This window comes from Argopecten irradians, chromosome 2, assembly GCF_041381155.1.
Source record: "Argopecten irradians isolate NY chromosome 2, Ai_NY, whole genome shotgun sequence".
Taxonomy (NCBI): Eukaryota; Metazoa; Mollusca; class Bivalvia; order Pectinida; family Pectinidae; genus Argopecten; species Argopecten irradians.
In genome coordinates this window covers 19263021-19283379 of record NC_091135.1, presented here as the reverse complement: position 1 = coordinate 19283379, position 20359 = coordinate 19263021, and the positions used below count along the sequence as shown (strand labels likewise).

Genomic DNA, 20359 nt, shown 5'->3' with positions numbered 1-20359 from the left:
TTGTATAAAGATTGAAAATATAATTTTATATTTTTCATACGATGTCGTAAAATACACACTACATATCAATCTTGGTCACCTGAACCCTTGTTATCAATCTAAACTCTTACAAAAGCGTCTTGTTGATTTGGACAGCTCTCATTTCTGCAAATGGTGCAGAATGTGAAATAAGTGTTTAGTGAGATAGTCATAAATGATGTATTAAATCGACGGAATCAAGCCAATGCGTTTGGTAACGTTACAGAATGTAACATAACCCCCTTCGGTTTATTATCAAACTTTAAGAAATTGAAATTACATCTACTGGAACCAGAGATGGGGAAGAAAGACAAAAGAGATAAAGGTACATTTTCACATGTACTTGATATAGTCGTTTCTCTAAAGATATACTATATATATTTATTAAAGTAAACTATAAAAAATAAAGAATGAAAGAAAACGATTAAAATAGTTATTGTCATTATCCTTTCAAGGCATTTATAAAAATGAATGACTATGATAGATAGGCAAATTATAATCTAAACTGTAAGGTACTAGTAGGCCTATGCTTATACATAACATTAATGCATATCTCTGTGGTTCTTAATTAATGTATATATCTGTGTAATTAAAAGCTTGACTTCTCTGTTCGGGAAAATACATTCTGAGTAACAGAGCCACTCTTCTGGATATGTTGGTCTCGATAGTACTTGGGTTACATTTAAAGGGTATTGCAGATTTCTTGAATATTGTAAAGGTTTTATATTATGATATCACATTGAAATTCAAAATTGTATCGTTTAAATGAAAAAATGTCATTGGTTTTAGAGGAGCGAAGAGCTAGTAAAAGAGCCAGACTTGAGCAAGCAGAATATGTTGAAGAAGAGGACGAGGATACCAAAGATGGCGAAAAAGGTTAAAATATTTTCATATATAGAAAACTTTTTAAAGGAATTGCATATACAATAAAATTTGAAGTTCTGAATTTCTTTAATTAATTTCTTTTTTCGCTGATTACTTTACATGTGCCTTGTACTTTACCTGATCAGAAGACTTCTTGTATAATATCAATGAAACAGAACTGATATTATCGTGTCATTATGTATAAACATTGTTAATTGTATAATTAGTAGAACAAACATTGCAAAGCTTTAGACAGCATAATTTTTATGAAGATGACAAGTGCAAGTGATGGAATTTTTCTTGAGTCTTTGTGAAATTCAAACTTGATTCAGAACTTGCAATGTTCAGTGTTCAAATGGTAATTATTTATCATACATTCATGTCAGTCGACTTATAACCACTCAGCCTCCATGGACAAGAGGTAAAAAGCAAAATACATTGTAGTTCTCAAATCTCTTTGGTAATCTATTAAGTGCTAAATCACTGATGATAGAAGTGTTAAATAAATGTTGAAGGAGTTCCAAAGGCAGCTACACAAAATATTAGTGAAGAAACAAAGGAAGATGAGTTTGGGGCCAAAGATTATCGTCCCATGCTTGACCTCAAGTTGGATCATGGATCAAGACCTCTATGGGTGGTAAATATACAAAGGACAATGTTTTATTTGAGGTTGTGAACATTTCATATGCAATTGTATGCACTGTTAATTGAAATTAGTTAGAATACAAGAATATTTGATGTGTGTAACAGTAACTGTATTATTTTATATTATACTCTGTAATTGATTTCACATGGAAATCTTGTTCATTGGATGTATTTGATTGACATCTATGTATAGTGCTTTTTACTTTTAAGACACACATCTCTGTCACTTCTGTCTTAAAAATAAAATTTACAATATAAGAGTTTCTGTACTGATTAAATCTAATTAAGTTGAACAAGGTCTGATTCAAAACTTGAAGTCTTGTTCTTAAAAATACAATAATAGTAATCTTATGATAATGATCTCTAATTTATATCCTTTTCAGAATTATCTCAATATTTTCCCTATTTTCAGGGACCAAATGGACACATCTTCCTGGAATCCTTCTCTCCAGTGTATAAACATGCCCATGATTTTCTTATTGCTATTTCTGAGGTAAGGAACCAGGAAAAAATAGTAAAAAAAATCTTTCCCTTTGAAGGATATTTCATCATTTTAATTTTCAAACAGAAATATCTTGGTCAAATATTTGGTAATTATATAGATAGGTGTAGGAGGAAATATAATATTTTAGCTGAAACTTGTCTAGAATTCATATTTGAGATCACTTTCAGTTTACAGGTTTTTTATGACAATATCATATTTAATAGAAACTTGTCTAGAATTCATATTTGAGATCCCTTTTCAATGTACATATTTTTATGACATGTATCTTGCTGATGATTAATTAAAACAATATTACTGAAAAGTTGAGTAGAACAAAATACAACGACAGACATCAAGCTGTTTATACTTTCTATATTTTTGACTGATTGATTGTTTAATTTCTATTATCTCACAGCCTGTTTGCCGACCTCTACACATCCATGAATACAAACTTACACCCTACTCCCTTTATGCTGCAGTATCTGTGGGATTAGAGACAAAGGATATTATAGAATACCTCCGACGTCTCAGCAAAACATCTTTACCCACTGGAATAGAGGAATTCATAAAGGTCAGTCTGCAGAAGGAGGAAAGCATTCATTTTCAATCATAAACATTAATTTTAGTACAAATAAATATTGATTTAATTGGAACAAATGTAAATGCACACATTTTTCAATTGAAGTATTTTTAAGTTATGCCTGTTAATATGAAAGTAATCTGAATGTTTGGCTTCATTTACCAATCTAAAAAGTATGATAACATTTTTTGATCAGTGTATTATAATGTGGCATTGTAAACTGTAAGTTTGATGCTGTGAATGAAATTTCCTCTGTTGAATTGTCTTCAGTGAGGAACTGATGATGAACAACCTGGATAATCCAATTAAAAATAAAACATGTTATGAGAGGAATTATAGCTGAATTCATATATGAAAATGAGGGGGAGGGGTATGAAAATTGCCCCACTGTATACCTATTATAAGCATGTTTTTTTTCCAGTTGTGTACCTTGAGTTATGGTAAAGTGAAACTTGTGCTGAAACACAACCGATATTATGTGGAAAGTCAGCATCCCGTAAGTAAACATTACAGCCACGTGTGAAATGCATTGATGTAAAAAAAAAATCACTAAAGAACGAACATGATTTGTGTCCTTTTTAGCCACCTTAATCTAATATTTATTGATTTAATTGTTTGATATATATCAAATATTGAGTTCATCACTGAAATTGGTATGATACATGTGGCTGTGTACAATCATACAAGCTTTAGTTCCAATGGTAACCATCCTAAACATGCATAAAATGTGAAAGTTATTGAGCGCATTCTTGAAATTTTTTTATATTTCTGCTAAAGGTGTAGCTCAAGTGCCTCTATATTTTTTTTCGTAAGTTTGCTCCATTGTTTCTTGCAGAAAAAATATCAAAAATGGACTCAAAATGAACATATTTTCTTTTATTGGTCACCATGGTAACCTGAGTTGCAATAATTGAAAACTACCATTATAATTAAATCTGGGATGTGCAAGATATTTCAAATACAACAATTTAATGTAACATAATTGGATTTCATGTCCAAAAAGGTCCAAAACCATGTATTCTTTTGTAATAAAAAATTTTGCATATCACTATATACTCACTGTATTCCACCATCACATAACAGTTTCGTAGTATTTGCAACAACTAGGCAATATATTTGTCAACATCCTGTGTGTAAATAAACAAAGCTGCTATTAATAGCACTCCTATCATGGTATTTCCTCAACTACATTGTTTTCTTTCATGTGTTGTAATATGTTGGGACGTTGTTTTCTCTCATGCTGTAATATGTTTAAATGTTGTTTTCTTTCGTGTATTGTAATATGTTGGGATGTTGTTTTCTTTCGTGTATTGTAATTTGTTGGGACATTGTTTTCTCTCGTGTTGTAATATGTTGAAACGTTGTTTTCTTTCGTGTGTTGTAATATGTTGGGACGTTGTTTTCTCTTGTGTTGTAATATGTTGGGACATTGTTTTCTCTTGTGTGTTGTAATTTGTTGGGACGTTGTTTTCTCTCGTGTTGTAATATGTTGGAACGTTGTTTTCTTTTGGTGTTGTAATATGTTGGGACATTGTTTTCTTTCGTGTGTTGTAATATGTTGGGACGTTGTTTTCTATCATGTTGTAATATGTCAAAACGTTGTTTTCTTTTGTGTGTTGTAATATGTTGGGACATTGACCACGTGGTCACCACAGCCCCTATGGTGGTAGAGGCATTGATGTGTCTTACAGGAGAGAGGGGATGGGGGTTGGGAGATACCTAATTTGAAATCATAATTATATTGATACATTATATATCTTAAAGATTTTAATCATATGATACAACATTTAAATACATGTGCTAGTGCTTGACATTCTTGAAATGGTATTTCATATAGTTTTTGATAAAGACACTTTTTCATACTGTATTTAAGAAATGAAACTACAAGTATGTTTATAATTGACCTTGTTTGAACTTGACACCTTTATATCTGTAACAGGATGTCATACAGAAACTCCTAAAAGACCCAGTCATACAGGAGTGTCGGTTAAGAGGGAGTCAGCAGGAGCCTTCTGAAGACCTGGTCGAGGGTCAGGTATCCTCTAAGTCAGCTCTACAGGTAAACATCATATTGATTGTCCATATGGAAAAAAAATTAATTAAAAAATATAGATTATGTACATGTATTTATCCCCAATTAAGATGTTATTAGTTGACATTTGAATCTGAAGCACTTGATTCATATTTCAGTTTGAGTATTGGGGTATCTCAGCATAAGAAAGCACCCAAAACACACATGATAGAAGCTCCTTCTAAACGTGTACAGGAGTGAAGTACAATATGATAGCATCTTGTGACTGGTTTCGATGCAATGTGAATAGCTATATTCTAGCTCCTTCAGAAGTCAGAACAATAAGTCTGTTTGCATTCATCCTCATTATCAACCATTGAGCACTTTATTGTTTTCAAATAAAATTATTTTCAAGATTTCTCGTAAACATCCTGATTGCGTTCTTTAATTGATGTTTGAGAAAAAAATTGTTCTGTATTTTATTTTCCTTAACAGTTAAACAAACCAGCCAATGGAACTGCAGTTTCATCTGGTGAGCCGACACCTGGCCCTTCTGGGGAGGGAGGAGAGGAACCAGAACAGCCTGCTGTACCTAACGATATTTTTGATTACTATGACAAAATAGACAAGGATGAGGACGATGACTTTGAAGACATGAAGACTGTATCATTTGAGGTCAAGCAGGAAAATATTGAAGAAATACAGAAAAGGTGATTTTTTATGGGAGCATTATCATAGAAGTGTTAGATTATGTAATCTCACAGATGATGTACTGCCAGAAGCATATTCCGTATTTGAATATTACAGAGTTATCTGCCCTTGCGGGTAGGTATTGATAACTTCATGTGTATATGAGGATGTCACATACAATTTTTCAGTGAACATTACTTTTGCTCACAAGGTAATGACACCTACCCACAAGGGCAAATAAGTCTGTAATAAAATAGGCAAAGACAGAATATGTAGATGTACATTTTGATTGTTATGTGAAATGATGATTTAAAATAATGTTAATCATGTATATGTAAACACTTGGTATTGAAAAAAAATTCCAACCCTTGAAGATCACAACACTAATACTATAACCCATCTGTTAGCAGTAAGTATTGTTTGATTTTGGTAGAATTTAGTACTTGACAACATAGATATCTTATTGTGACTGTTTTTACAGGTGTATAGAGCTAGAATATCCTCTACTGGCAGAATATGACTTCAAAAACGACACACACAATGCTGATATCAAGTAAGTGGGGTATTATTTAACAACAATATTAACTATGACTATTAGATTAGGATTTTATTTATCTATCGGTATCTATTTTTGTGGATCATTATATGTAAATATCCCGTATTCACAGTAGCATATATTAAGGATATGAATATAACTGTTTTGAATGGCATTCACAGGGATCATAAGTCTCAAGTTATTTCTAACTATGATACAATGTACGATGGGTACAAAAGGTGAAATATTATTAGTTCTGTCTGGTCTAGTAGTGCCTTTTGCTATTTTTAGGTTTTCATTTTTTGCATTTTTTCCGTAACCATGGAAACATTGCTGAAAATATCATATTTTTGTACCAGGTTCGTTTCCGGAATACAACTCTAAAACCAGCAGAGATATTTCCATGAAACTTCAAATACACATTGGTCTTATGGTCTAGTAGTGCCTTTTGCTATTTTAAGGTTTTCATTTTTTGCACTTTTTTCTGTAACCATGGAAACATTGCTGAAAATATCATATTTTTGTACCAGGTTCGTTTCCGCAGCATAACTGGAAAACTGGTTGAGATATATGCACGGAACTCCATAGGCACATTAGTCTTATGGTCTAGTAGTGCCTTTTGCTATTTTAAGGTTTTCACTTTTTGTACTTTTTTTCTGTAACCATGGAAACATTGTTGAAAATGGCAGATTTTTGTGTAAGAATCGTTTCCGGAGCACAACTCAAAACCAGCAGAGATATTTCCATGAAACTTCATAGACACATTGTTCTTATGTTCTAGTAGTGCCTTTTGCTATTTTTAGGTTTTCACTTTTTGTGGTTTTTTCTGTAACCATAGAAACATTGCTGAAAATATTTTTTTGTAGCAGGTTCATTTCGGGAGCATAACTCTAAAACCAGCAGAGATATTTCCACGAAACTTCAGACACATTCTTTTTATGGTCTAGTAGTACCTTTTGCTATTTTTAGGTTTTCATTTTTTGCACTTTTTCCGTTACCTTGGAAACATTGCTGAAAATATCATGGTAAATGGTAAATGTTACTTTGCAAAACTCCACCCATCTTTGTGTATATAGTCTAATATAAATGTCAAGGCTATATACCTGATTCAACAATTGCAGCCCCGCTCTACTTGAATTATACTCCATCTTTCTTTAGCTCAACTTCCTTTTTCCTGGGTTTTTTTCATACACATAAGTCTCCACAATCAAACTTACTTCAGCTTTGATATCTCCATTGGCGGGGGATCTGAATGACTATGTCCTTGTTCTGTCTGTCCAGCCTTCCCTCCTTTCTGTATTATTGGATGTTATAGCTGTTGATACTATTAATTCAGTCTGTCCAGCCTTCCCTCCTTTCTGTATTATTGGATGTTATAGCTGTTGATACTATTAATTCCTTCTGTCCAGCCTTCCCTCCTTTCTGTATTATTGGATGTTATAGCTGTTGATACTATTAATTCTGTCTGTCCAGCCTTCACTCCTTTCTGTATTATTGGATGTTATAGCTGTTGATACTATTAATTCAGTCTGTCCAGCCTTCCCTCCTTTCTGTATTATTGGATGTTATAGCTGTTGATACTATTAATTCTGTCTGTTCAGCCTTCACTCCTTTCTGTATTATTGGATGTTATAGTTGTTGATACTATTAATTCTGTCTGTCCAGTCTTCCCTCCTTTCTGTATTATTGGATGTTATAGCTGTTGATACTATTTATTACGTCTGTCAAGCCTTCCCTCCTTTCTGTATTATCATTGACTCACTTCTTTACTACATGTCATTTATTTTCATTAATTTAGATTGATGAGACCGTCGTTTATCCAACTATTTGTCACACTTTTTCTGACTTGTATTTTGACCTCTGAGTCGCTGACCTGCCTCTAATATATAATCCAGATTCCATGGATGCAATAGTGTAATGATTTTATAATAGCCTGTCAAACGTGTGATTTCAGTATGGACCTTAAGCCATCCACAGTGTTGAGGCCCTACCAGGAGAAAAGTCTCAGGAAGATGTTTGGAAACGGTCGGGCTCGTTCAGGAGTTATTGTCCTTCCATGTGGTAAGTGGGGACAAACATCATCACACTGATTCTTGTTTTAATACTAGAAATATTGCTCCTAAAATAAAGTTAAGAAAAATATATGTTCGTGTAACTTAAATCTGATTGAAGTTATGTGTTGTTTTGAATGTTATTTTCTATCATACCTTTTATTGATCATGATGTACTGAAATGATAATATATGATTTTTGAGTGAATCTTAAGGAATTCTTGTATGACCTAAGAAGAATCCAAAATTAGGGGATGATTTTCAGTGTGAGCATACTCGCACTATTATTTTCCTTGTTAGGTATAGAGTCTGTGTGCATCCGCTATGCGCAGATTCCAACTGCGCACCCGATACCAGAAGTCAGTGTCTTATATCGTTTAATAGATTTAGCCGTGATTTAGTGACACCAACCTTTCAAAAACATATACTAAGATATACTTGTTAGCGATAATCTACAGTAAATTAAGAACAGTGACATTACACAGTGCTAAACACATTTTTTTGTGTAAACTTCAAACGGCGTATCTAACAAACTCTTGCATGGAACACGATATTCTAAGCATCTGATCGACTTTTGAAACTTGCGGAACAATACAGGTTTATAAAGTCAATAAAAGAAAGTGACGAAACGGATAACTTTTAGTACTGACGACATATTTAATTTATTTCACATTATCCTAGGTCCCAGGTGTACGTTGCACTATCACTTACTAAACCCTGTGACCACACACTGCATTTACTGCAGTTTTCATAAATATTTCTAAAATAACACAGCCTTACATAAGAGAAACAAAATTTAAAAAAAAAACATTGTAAAATATCAGTCTGAGTGTCTGAGCTCTAGATCTAATGTTCCCCAGAAAGGTGTTCAAGCATAGATTAAAGTACAGGTAAGTCACCACATGCACAGAGACTGGACAGTGTTCTAGCGTACGACTATTTTGAGCAGCGAAACAAGTCTATCGTATCAATATCAATTTGATAATAAACACAATTCTATGCAACAAAGAAAAAGTAATTTCACATTTAAAGTTATGAAGTAAAGGGAAGTATTTATTACAATACACCAAGGGCGTAAACCATCTCCTTGCAATTGTCCCAAGGATAATGAACGAAAGTATTATGTACACCTGTTGGGGAGGATGATTTCATACTGGAAATTAAGGTTAGGAAGTAGTTAGCGAGCACTTAATGTCTAACAGACATATTTCTAGTTCCTTTTATTTTACAAACTCTCACCTCTTTAAAAAGATCTCTAGACTATTTGTATAATGGAGGGGATAGGGGCATATAAAAGAAGAGTAGGCTAATACATATGAAATTGATTTTGTAGATACCTATAAGTCTACTTACTGCCAGCGACTCGCTTTACTTTGGAATAAGTGTTGTTGTCTGACATTGTAGGTGCGGGTAAGACACTCGTAGGTGTGACAGCTGCCTGTACAATCAGAAAAAGATGTCTGTGTCTGGCTACTTCAGGTGTAGCGGTGGAACAGTGGCGCTCTCAGGTGAGTCAATGTGGAGCAATAGCGCTCTCAGTTGAGTCAATGTGGAGCAATGGTGCTCTTAGGTGAGTATATGTGGAAAAGTGGCGCTTTCAGTTGAGTCAATGTGGAGCAATGGTGCTCTTAGGTGAGTCTAAGTGGAACAGTAGCACTCTCAGGTGGGTCAATGTGAAGCAATGGTGCTCTTAGGTGAGTTTATGTGGAACAGTGGCTCTCTCAGGTGAGTCAATGTGGAGCAATGGTGCTCTTAGGTGAGTATATGTGGAACAGTGGCTCTCTCAGGTGAGTCAATGTGAAGCAACGGTGCTCATAGGTGAGTATATGTGGAAAAGTGGCGCTTTCAGGTGAGTCAATATGGAGCGATGGTGCTCTCAGTTGAGTCAATGTGAAGCAATGGTGCTCTTAGGTGAGTTTATGTTGAACAGTGGCACTCTCAGGTGAGTCAATGTGGAGCAATGGTGCTCTTAGGTGAGTATATGTGGAAAAGTGGCACTTTCAGGTGGGTCAATGTGAAGCAATGGTGCTCTTAGGTGAGTCTAAGTGGAACAGTGGCACTCTCAAGGTCAATGTGAAGCAATGGTGCTCTTAGGTGAGTATATGTGGAACAGTGGCACTCTCAGGTGAGTCAATGTGGAGCAATGGTGCTCTTAGGTGAGTATATGTGGAAAAGTGGCACTTTCAGGTGGGTCAGTGTGAAGCAATGGTGCTCTTAGGTGAGTCTAAGTGGAACAGTGGCACTCTCAAGGTCAATGTGAAGCAATGGTGCTCTTAGGTGAGTATATGTGGAACAGTGGCACTCTCAGGTGAGTCAATGTGGAGCAATGGTGCTCTTAGGTGAGTATATGTGGAAAAGTGGCACTTTCAGGTGGGTCAATGTGAAGCAATGGTGCTCTTAGGTGAGTCTAAGTGGAACAGTGGCACTCTCAAGGTCAATGTGAAGCAATGGTGCTCTTAGGTGAGTATATGTGGAACAGTGGCACTCTCAGGTGAGTCAATGTGGAGCAATGGTGCTCTTAGGTGAGTATATGTGGAAAAGTGGCACTTTCAGGTGGGTCAATGTGAAGCAATGGTGCTCTTAGGTGAGTCTAAGTGGAACAGTGGCACTCTCAAGGTCAATGTGAAGCAATGGTGCTCTTAGGTGAGTATATGTGGAACAGTGGCACTCTCAGGTGAGTCAATGTGGAGCAATGGTGCTCTTAGGTGAGTATATGTGGAAAAGTGGCACTTTCAGGTGGGTCAGTGTGAAGCAATGGTGCTCTTAGGTGAGTCTAAGTGGAACAGTGGCACTCTCAAGGTCAATGTGAAGCAATGGTGCTCTTAGGTGAGTATATGTGGAAAAGTGGCACTTTCAGGTGGGTCAATGTGAAGCAATGGTGCTCTTAGGTGAGTCTAAGTGGAACAGTGGCACTTTCAGGTGAGTCAATGTGGAGCAATGGTGCTTTTAGGTGAGTCTAAGTGGAACAGTGGCACTTTCAGGGTCAATGTGGAGCAATGGTGCTCTTAGGTGAGTCTAAGTGGAACAGTGGCACTCTCAAGATCAATGTGGAGCAATGGTGCTCTTAGGTGAGTATATGTGGAACAGTGGCACTCTCAGGTGAGTCAATGTGGAGCAATGGTGCTCTTAGGTGAGTTAATGTGTAGTGGTAGAGCAGTTGCCCTCTCAGGTGAGTTAATGAAAAGTAGAATGCTCATGGTCTTGATGTTCTATGGTGGAGCAGATTTGGCAGGTCAACCAGTATATTGCACAATAAATCTGTGTGACCCTTGACTTGTTTCTTGATCTTTTTGATGATTTGTTGCCATTTTGTTTTCTTTTGCTGTTGTTTAACAAGTTTCATACATTTTGTTTTCCAGTTTAAGATGTGGTCGACAGCAGATGATAGTATAATCTGCAGGTTTACCTCTGATGCTAAAGATAAACCTATTGGTAAGTTCATAAGCCTTCTTCAGAAATCGTTCGAGTCTTTCACTGTAGTAAGACTTTCATTTGTCCTGGTACACATTCACCAAACTAACTGTAAATGAGTATACAGTTGAATCTGTACTAACGACCATCTGTATTACGCGACCCTCTGCTCTAATCGACCACTTCAGTTCCCCCCAAGCATTTTCACTATATATTTTAACTCTATTAAACGACCATCTCTCTAACGCGACAAGCGACCACAAAATTTCCATCCCATGGTCGCAAAAAATCTCTACAGCGACCAGAAAAACGAATGTCATTTTGATCTTTCCAAAACGCTCATCATCTGGTCGTCGGTTTTGACACGGCTTGGGCAGAGCAATTAAGTCTATAGCTTATTAATGTTAACAAAAGAGGTGTGGAACAATTAGCCGGTAACTGAAGCCTTGTATCAGTAATGCCACACTGGAGTAATTGTATCTGACTGGTCTTTTCACACTTTTGTTACCGTCAGACCTGAGACCTTTAGACGGTATGGGTCAAGTTCAATGGCCGTCTCCATCCATTTGAAAGGATATTACGTTTGAATAATAAACTGTTTGATACAACATGATAAACATATTTTAAAACAAATACTAGTAGTAACTGACAATACTTTACTTGAATGAAAATGAAACATGAAAGCAGTCAAACAGACAACACATGTAGCGTTTGTTTAGGCTGCCATCTTGGATGGGTTGTAGTCATAGACAGAACCGGAAATAGGTATGAAAAATCCAGATTTTACTATAAAGAAATCCTAAGAATCATACAGTACAAATTCCCGTTCATTGTGTAGCATGATATGAAAAAAAAATTTTTTTGAATACCAGGAATAATTAAAGATGCTCCACCGCAGACAAATGGTATTTTTTCACTGTCAAAAACAGCAGTAGGCGATTTGGTATTTTTCTTCAGTTACAAAAGTTACTTACTTTACACCATTACCATCGTTGAAAAGTTAGAGCTTCTAATTTTACTTCAAGTAAAAAATATCAAAAATAATTATTTGCATCCCGAAAAAAATCTGTCGCACTATATCCTTTATAGAATGATGTACTGATTTCGTATGCACCAAAGGCGAAATAAATTATTTTATGTTATTTTTTGTGTTAATTAGACATATATATACACGATTAAACACATATTATTGTTCAAATGATGAATATCATTTATGCTCTGTCGGCGGTGGAGCATCTTTAAATAAACAAATATATATACAATGATTAAAGTAAATACAAAATAAATACTTACAATAAATCAAATAATGCCATATCTATGACCTTATTAGCACACAAAAATATATTTTTGCTGTAAAACTCACTGAGAACCACATGATTATATGAATAAATTTCTGAAATGTTTTTTTTTTTAATTTGTTAATATTTTAAAACATCAAAACTTTATATCCTCCTTAACCTGAACTACTCTATTAAGAGACCACTCTCTATTAAGAGACAACTTTTCAATTTCCCTTGAGTGGTCGTTTAAGACAGATTCGACTGTATAGTCAAACCTCATTTACTCAAAGTTGTTAGCACTGTGTTATAATTTTTATAATCTGAGTATTTAAGTGAAGTGTAACTTAAGATACAGTTGATGGGGACAAACAAGATTTACTTCTAATTAACCAGAATCTTCAAGTCTGATATAACAATGTTCAGATGTACTTCTACTATCAGTCAGCCAACATCCACAACCTACAAATTGACATTTTATTGGCTGTGTTCTCATCAAACGATTGCACCAGACCATGATAATTGGGCAAGCAATGATGAAGCCTTCAAAGAATTGTTTTAGAATAAGACACAAACAATTCTTTTCGTTTCATAAGTGATAATTTACCACTTTGTCAGTAAAAACAAATTAACTATCATGAGAAATGATAACCATAATATACAAGTTAAGCTCTAAGAATTTAATGTTTTTTCTTGCCAGGATGTTCCATCTGTATAAGTACATACTCAATGTTGGCACACAGTCAGAAGCGGTCTTGGGAAGCAGAGAAGGTGATGGAATGGATGCAGAGCCAGGAATGGGGACTGATGGTTTTAGATGGTATGATAAATTACTCAGACTTTGGCAGTCAGAATGGGGACTAATGATCTGATTATAAAATAACTAATAAAATATTAATTGTAAGAAATGGGGAAATAAAGTCTTATCATTTGAGATAATCCATCTAACATAAATGATAATTGATACATATTATTATTTTGTGTTGAACAGAAGTACAAACCATACCAGCTAAGATGTTCAGAAGGGTGTTAACAATTGTAAACGCCCACTGTAAACTGGGGTTGACAGCTACACTGGTACGAGAGGATGACAAAATAGCAGACCTTAACTTCCTCATCGGACCAAAGCTGTACGAGGCCAACTGGATGGAGCTACAGAACAAAGGCTTTATTGCCAGAGTACAGTGTGCTGAGGTAGGGTTTCCATGGAAACACCACTGAGTGATTCTTAAGGATTCACTGTAATAATTGGTGCAAATCATAACTTTATTCTGTTTTTATATTTGTGAAAATTTGTGTTATTTTTGTTATGTACGTGGTATTGATTTGTGTTATACGAGCTCACAATAAACAGAACATGACCTGCAGGTAAATAATCATTTCATAAGTGGACTGCCTTTGTAGTATACCATCATACCACTTGATTTTAATTTGTCATAGCAACCAAGCATTATTTGTGCTTTCATCAGCCTGTTAATTTGCCCTGTATGTAAATGTTAAGGAACTTAGAACTGACATAATAAAGAGATAAAGATAAGTCTACACATTATCTCAGTTTAATTTCTGTAATTAAAAACTATATTTACATGAATTGTAGGTATGGTGTCCTATGACCCCAGAATTCTACAGAGAATATCTGAACACAAAATCCATGAAGAAAATGGTAAGCAATTCCATTACTTAGAAGAAAAGGTGTAAATGAAATGTTACCACAAATACTGTATCATAAAGCAATCGCCAATGTTGTAAAAAGTTCCCCATAAAAGTAAAAAACTTTGAATGATGTTGTTGAAAATAATTGAGTTTTATGACAAATTAGTATTTTGATAAACATTCCTGGCGGTGTAATCAGTACTTTCTTTGTAATTTTAATTATTATGCTATTGTTTCTTTGTACAAATTAACATCCATGATTTTAGTCAAATGTTGTTTGTGACTTTTATTACAGTTGCTTGCCATTATGAATCCAAACAAATTCCGATCCTGTCAGTTTCTCATTCGCTACCATGAACGTCGTAATGATAAAATCATTGTGTTCTCCGACAATGTGTTTGCCCTGAAAAACTACGCCATACGACTGAACAAGTAAGTGATTTAAAGGAAATCCCTGTGATTATTTCATGAATACACCATACATGTTATGATGGTTGATAACTGTTAGATATTGTGTGCTATAGTTAGAGAATATATCTTCACTGTGGGTACCCGTACACGGGATATTGGTATCGACGAGGCGGTGACCTGTAACAGCAAGGGGAAGTTTTGCAATATTTTCACAGTTTTAATGTAATTAATGTATCTGTTACTATTGGTCAGTTCAAGCTAAGTATATATCGCGTCCGTATGCGATCTGTCAACCCCCAGCGTCATATAGTTATTGAGGAATAGACAGGAATCCAGGGTCACATGCAGGGGGGTACCGCAGTGAAAAAGGCGGTTCAAAATAAATCACCGATATGAATATTTAATGCTTTTCTGAAAACGGAATTCATTTTCTATGGCTAATTCTCAACATAGGAAAGCAACTCACGCCCCGATGACAAATTTTGAGGTCATGAAGATTGCGAAATAAATCACTGAAAATCATGTTGTGTACGGGGGCTTGCTTGTTGTTAGAAATCAAGTGTACGGGGGCTTGGATGTTGATTGTACGGCAGCATGGTTGAAGATTGTACGGCGAATTGGTTGATGAGTTGAGAAACGCAGCTTTTTAAGCCAAATATTCCTTTCTAGATATCAATATATAGCGTTCTATATGATTATCAAATTACTGATTGAAAGGATACGCTATAGAATAATTAATCATTTTGATTTTGACCAATTCAGGCAAAAACTGTTCTTTTCAATTAATTTTAAAGTCTGGGCAACCAAAAGTATTAACGTATTAAAACATTATCTTCAGATAAAGATAAATAACAGCAAATGATAAACAATAAATCTGACAAATAAGGATAGGATGCAAAATTAAAATGGAAAATGTAAGAAACGGAACCATATCAGTAAAGGGTGACATCTGGACAAGTGTGCATTAAACTGAAGTTCCGTGTTGTGTTCTAGAATTATAGAGTTCTTTGGCATGATACATCGTCAATATTTAAAACTGTAATTACGAGTTTTGCAGCTGCTGAGAGTCACAGACTTTCCGTCAAACATTGCACCGTAAATATCATTACATATTACAATTAAATATGCTAAAATATACTACTCACTTTCGTTGTGTTGGAGCATTGTGGAAAATACCTGATTGGAGTTTTTCTTTTACAAACGCGATTTCAAAACAACGCTATGACAAATATGTGTTCGTAGTCATGGTTCACAATTCAAAAGTAAAATTACTTGAATCCCACCAGATGAAGTTATATTTCTTATCGAAATCGGCGCTATATGGTTTTGTAATACAAGTACAAGAATTCCTTCCTCAAAATGATCCCCTCCGTTAAAGAATTTAACAAAATTGCCAGCAAACAAACAAACTGATCTTGTATACAGAATCTACAGACCAACCAACATTCATCATCTTCGTATGAAGGCCTACGATTCCATTGACATCTTTACATGAGATCTACGAAGACATAGACGTCGGAAGAAAACTTTACATCTGTCTTTTGGACGACTAGACACTATTTGTTTTAAATATATTATGAAGTTTGTCATTTTAATTATGCCAAGCCCCCGTACACCATTTTTATCACATAAACCAAGTCCCCGTACACCACTTTAGCAAGCCCCCGTACAAAAGCTAAATTTTCAGTCTTCTTGTTGAAACATCCATGGCCACGACAATATGAAATTGGCCTAAACATAAACTTCCATATCATAACCCGTCTATACAACCCTAACATGATAACCTGGAACAATCTAATAATTCAATATCACGAACAATAGTTCACAGTCGTTTTCATTGCGGTACCCCCCTACAGGTGACCCTGGATTCCTGTCTATTCCTCCATAAATATATGACGCTGGGGGTTGACAGATCGCATACGGACGCGATATATATTTAGCTTGAACTGACCAATAGTTTCAGATACATTAATTACATTAAAACTGTGAAAATATTGCAAAACTTCCCCTTGCTGTGACAGGCCACCGCCTCGTCGATGCCAATATCCCGTGTACGGGTACCCACAGTGATCTTTGTTTACAAAGGATAGCATACATTATTGAACAGCTGAATTTTTCCGGATGAAATGAAAGTACACATAACTGGGAATCTTGTATTGTCACTTTGATTTTTTCTTTGAGTATATATAGGGAGGCCTTACTGAAATGATCATAACTAGTTCTGTTGATCAAAACTGTTGAAATAACCAATCTTTAAAAAATCTTTAAGTTTACACATAATTCTTTTTTCAGAGAAAAATATTGTTTGAATCCATAATTTATGATATATTATATAATTTTTTTTCCAACAGACCTTATCTGTATGGGCCTACATCACAGGGAGAACGTATGCAGATATTACAGAACTTTCAGCACAACCCCAAAGTCAACACTATCTTTGTATCTAAGGTAAGACTGCAGTATCACCATCATACCATCCATCTTGTTATCCAAATAGTATTACAGATTAAAGGTTATTTCTAATAATCATAAATTAATTAAAGTAAATCACATTAGATGCCATTAACTATACAAGCTAATCAGAAAAGATTAATCTTCTACCTGTAGGTTGCTGACACATCGTTTGATTTGCCAGAGGCAAATGTACTAATTCAGATCTCAGCCCATGGTGGAAGTCGACGACAGGAAGCTCAAAGACTTGGCAGAATTCTCAGGGCAAAAAAGGGTAAGTAAGGTATAAATACAAGGTAGATCATAAAAGAGTTCTCAGGGCAAAACAACGGAAAAAATAAGCAGGGCATAAAATGAATTTACGATGAAGCAAATGAAGCACATACATAAAATGCAATAGTTCCCTTGATTTATCTAGATGGCAGATCAAGTTCAAGATGCCATGTTGTTATCTGTAGGTGCTGTTGCCGAGGAATACAATGCCTTTTTCTACTCGCTGGTTACCCAGGATACTATGGAGGTCCACTACTCACTGAAACGTCAGAGGTTTCTTGTCAATCAAGGCTACAGCTACAAGGTTATCACGAGGTTCGCGGGCCTCGAGGAGGTAGGTAGTATCTCATCTACATCTACTGTATGGTGTATCTTTCCCAGTAATAAAAGTAATGCTGCATGTTATTGTTTTGTTCTTTATCTTCCCTTATAAACATCATTTCTCTTATGACAAAAAATGACCTCATAATTAAAACTACAAAATAATTTTCACCAGAAGGATTGTGTGGGGAAAAAACCTCTGCAGTTAATATGAGGTATATTGGCCGGAGAACTCATTCTTGAAAGATAAATGTTACTTTATCCCCAATGTGATCTCTGGAACAGAAATAAAGTCTAAATTAGATAGTATTTACATGTGCACAAAACGCCCTCTATATATCCTCAATTTGTATCCTAGAATAAAATGAAAATTAAGATGTCTTTTTCACTAAAAAAAAATAATTCTATGTGCTTTAGCGCACATTGTGCTTCCTCAATTTGTCAGAAGTACAGCTCTCGGAGGTTTACATTCTTTTTCCTTTGTTTGACCTTCTATTGATTCTATCTCCAGGAAAACTTGGCCTATCGCACTAAAGACGAGCAGATGCAGCTTTTACAGAAGGTGTTGGCAGCCACAGAACAGGATGCGGAGGAGGAACAGGGAGCAGGGGAGGGCAGTAAACTACAGGTATTATAACTGTTAATATTTACTGGAGTTTCTTCCCTTGTTTTATATTGCATTCAATAAACAACTTGATGGGGTTGGAATGTAGCTGTTTGATATTAGCTCTAAATATTTGTTGATTAATCTGAAGATGACACTAGATACCGACCAGGTCATGGAATTAATAATGGATATAAGATTAAAATCACATAGGGGATAGAAATAGTAACCATTTAACCTCAACAATGATGATCCATCTTAAGCAAAACTACACCAATTTTAGACATTGAAAATAGTTATTGTATTACAATTTTAAAGAATTGCAAAAGTTATGTATGATATATTTGTATAAATGCTGATTCAAAGCGGCCTTATTACAGATGTCCAGAAAGGCAGGCAACATGAGTTCTATGTCGGGAGCTGATGATGCGGTGTATATGGAATACAGAAATAGGAAGCAAGGCCAGAATCTTCACCCACTGTTTAAAAAGTTCAGGACAAAATAGATGTAATGTATCCTGGTATTTAAAAAGTTTAGGACAAAATAGATGTAATGTATCCTGGTGTTTAAAAAGTTCAGGACAAAAAAGATGTAACGTATCCTGGTGTTTAAAAAATTCAGGACAAAATAGATGTAATGTATCCAGGTATTTAAAAAGTTTAGGACAAAATAGATGTAATGTATCCTGGTGTTTAAAAAGTTCAGGACAATATAGATGTAATGTATCCTGGTATTTAAAATGTTCAGGACAAAATAGATGTAATGTATCCTATTGTTTAAAAAGTTCAGGACAAAATAGATGTAACGTATCCTGGTATTTAAAAAGTTCAGGACAAAAAAGATGTAATGTATCCTGGTGTTTAAAAAGTTTAGGACAAAATAGATGTAATGTATCCTGGTATTTAAAAAGTTCAGGACGTCTGGTAATAAGTCCATGTCTAGTAATAAGTCCATGTCTAGTAATAATCACGTCTGGTAAAAAGCCCATATCTGGTAATATGCCCATGCCTGGTAATAAGCCCATGTCTGGTAATAAATCCATGTCTGGTAATAAGCCAATGCCTGGTTATAAGCCCACATCTGGTAATAAGTCCATGTCTGGTAACACACCATGTCTGATAATAAGCCCATGCCTGGTTATAAGCCCAGATTTGGTAATAAATCCATATAAGAGAACAAGTTGATGTCAATTCACAATATGGTGGTATATGATAACATATCTGATGATAAACTGAACATTTGACAATATGGCTGTTATGGTAATTACTCTATTCGTTTAGTTAAACGTTTGAATGTGGAAGCCTACTTTATGCTGGATGGTTTGCATATAAATCATTTAGATTAAATGGAAAATTCTGAGTGAAAAAAATTAGTCTGTTTGACAGACACATTGTGTATGTGTGCTCTGTCAGTAATTTTATGGGAGTGGTAATGGTGAATGATCTACTCTGTATGGAAGTGGTTGGTACGGCTTGAATGTGGCTAAAATGTATGTTGGGTAGATGAATAAAATATTTGAAGGAAACTAAGTATTGATTTTGTATATCATAGGTTGATGATAAATCGCATTATCGATTATACACCTTCTGGAGACCTTGTACGCTGATATATGGCTTTAAGGGGACCTGGTTTTGTTAGATATTATGATAATTGATTCTATTTTTAGGTCACCTGAGACGAAGTCTCAAGTGACCTTTTCTAATCGCCTTTTGTCCGTCGTCGTGCGTCGTATGTCCGTAAACAATTGACATTTTCGACTTCTTCTCAAAAACTGATGAAGCAATTTCAATGAAATTTCGCACAAACCTTCTAAGGCATAAGGCCAATCAAAATTGTGAATTATATGGTCCCCACTACCCAGGGGGCTGTGGGAGGGGCCAAACGGGGTAAAATTGAGTAAAATTTCAAAAATCTTCATTTCTACTCACAGACGTGGTAGAATCAAATACTTTTCACAGATAGAAAGGTTTTATGGTCCTTTACAAAAATTGTGAATTATATGACCCTGGGGTCTCGCGTTTCCCCCTGGGGAAGGGGTCAAGTTTACTATAGTTTATATAGGGAAAGCACATTTATGAAC

General features: G+C 35.1%; 1 protein-coding gene across 1 annotated transcript; it reads left to right on the top strand.

Moving 5' to 3' along the window:
* Positions 1–120: 120 nt before the first annotated feature.
* Positions 121–19804, top strand: LOC138314728 (general transcription and DNA repair factor IIH helicase/translocase subunit XPB-like). The gene is made up of 21 exons (XM_069255214.1): positions 121–343; positions 808–894; positions 1398–1519; positions 1940–2020; positions 2427–2582; positions 3013–3087; positions 4531–4650; positions 5098–5312; positions 5774–5845; positions 7782–7888; positions 9282–9385; positions 11237–11309; positions 13266–13385; positions 13557–13759; positions 14163–14228; positions 14514–14650; positions 16981–17077; positions 17237–17354; positions 17539–17687; positions 18186–18302; positions 18659–19804. Exons 1-21 carry the CDS (start codon positions 316–318, stop codon positions 18782–18784), a joined length of 2373 nt encoding a protein of 790 aa, XP_069111315.1. The 5' UTR covers positions 121–315; the 3' UTR covers positions 18785–19804.
* The last annotated feature ends 555 nt before the right edge of the window (positions 19805–20359 follow it).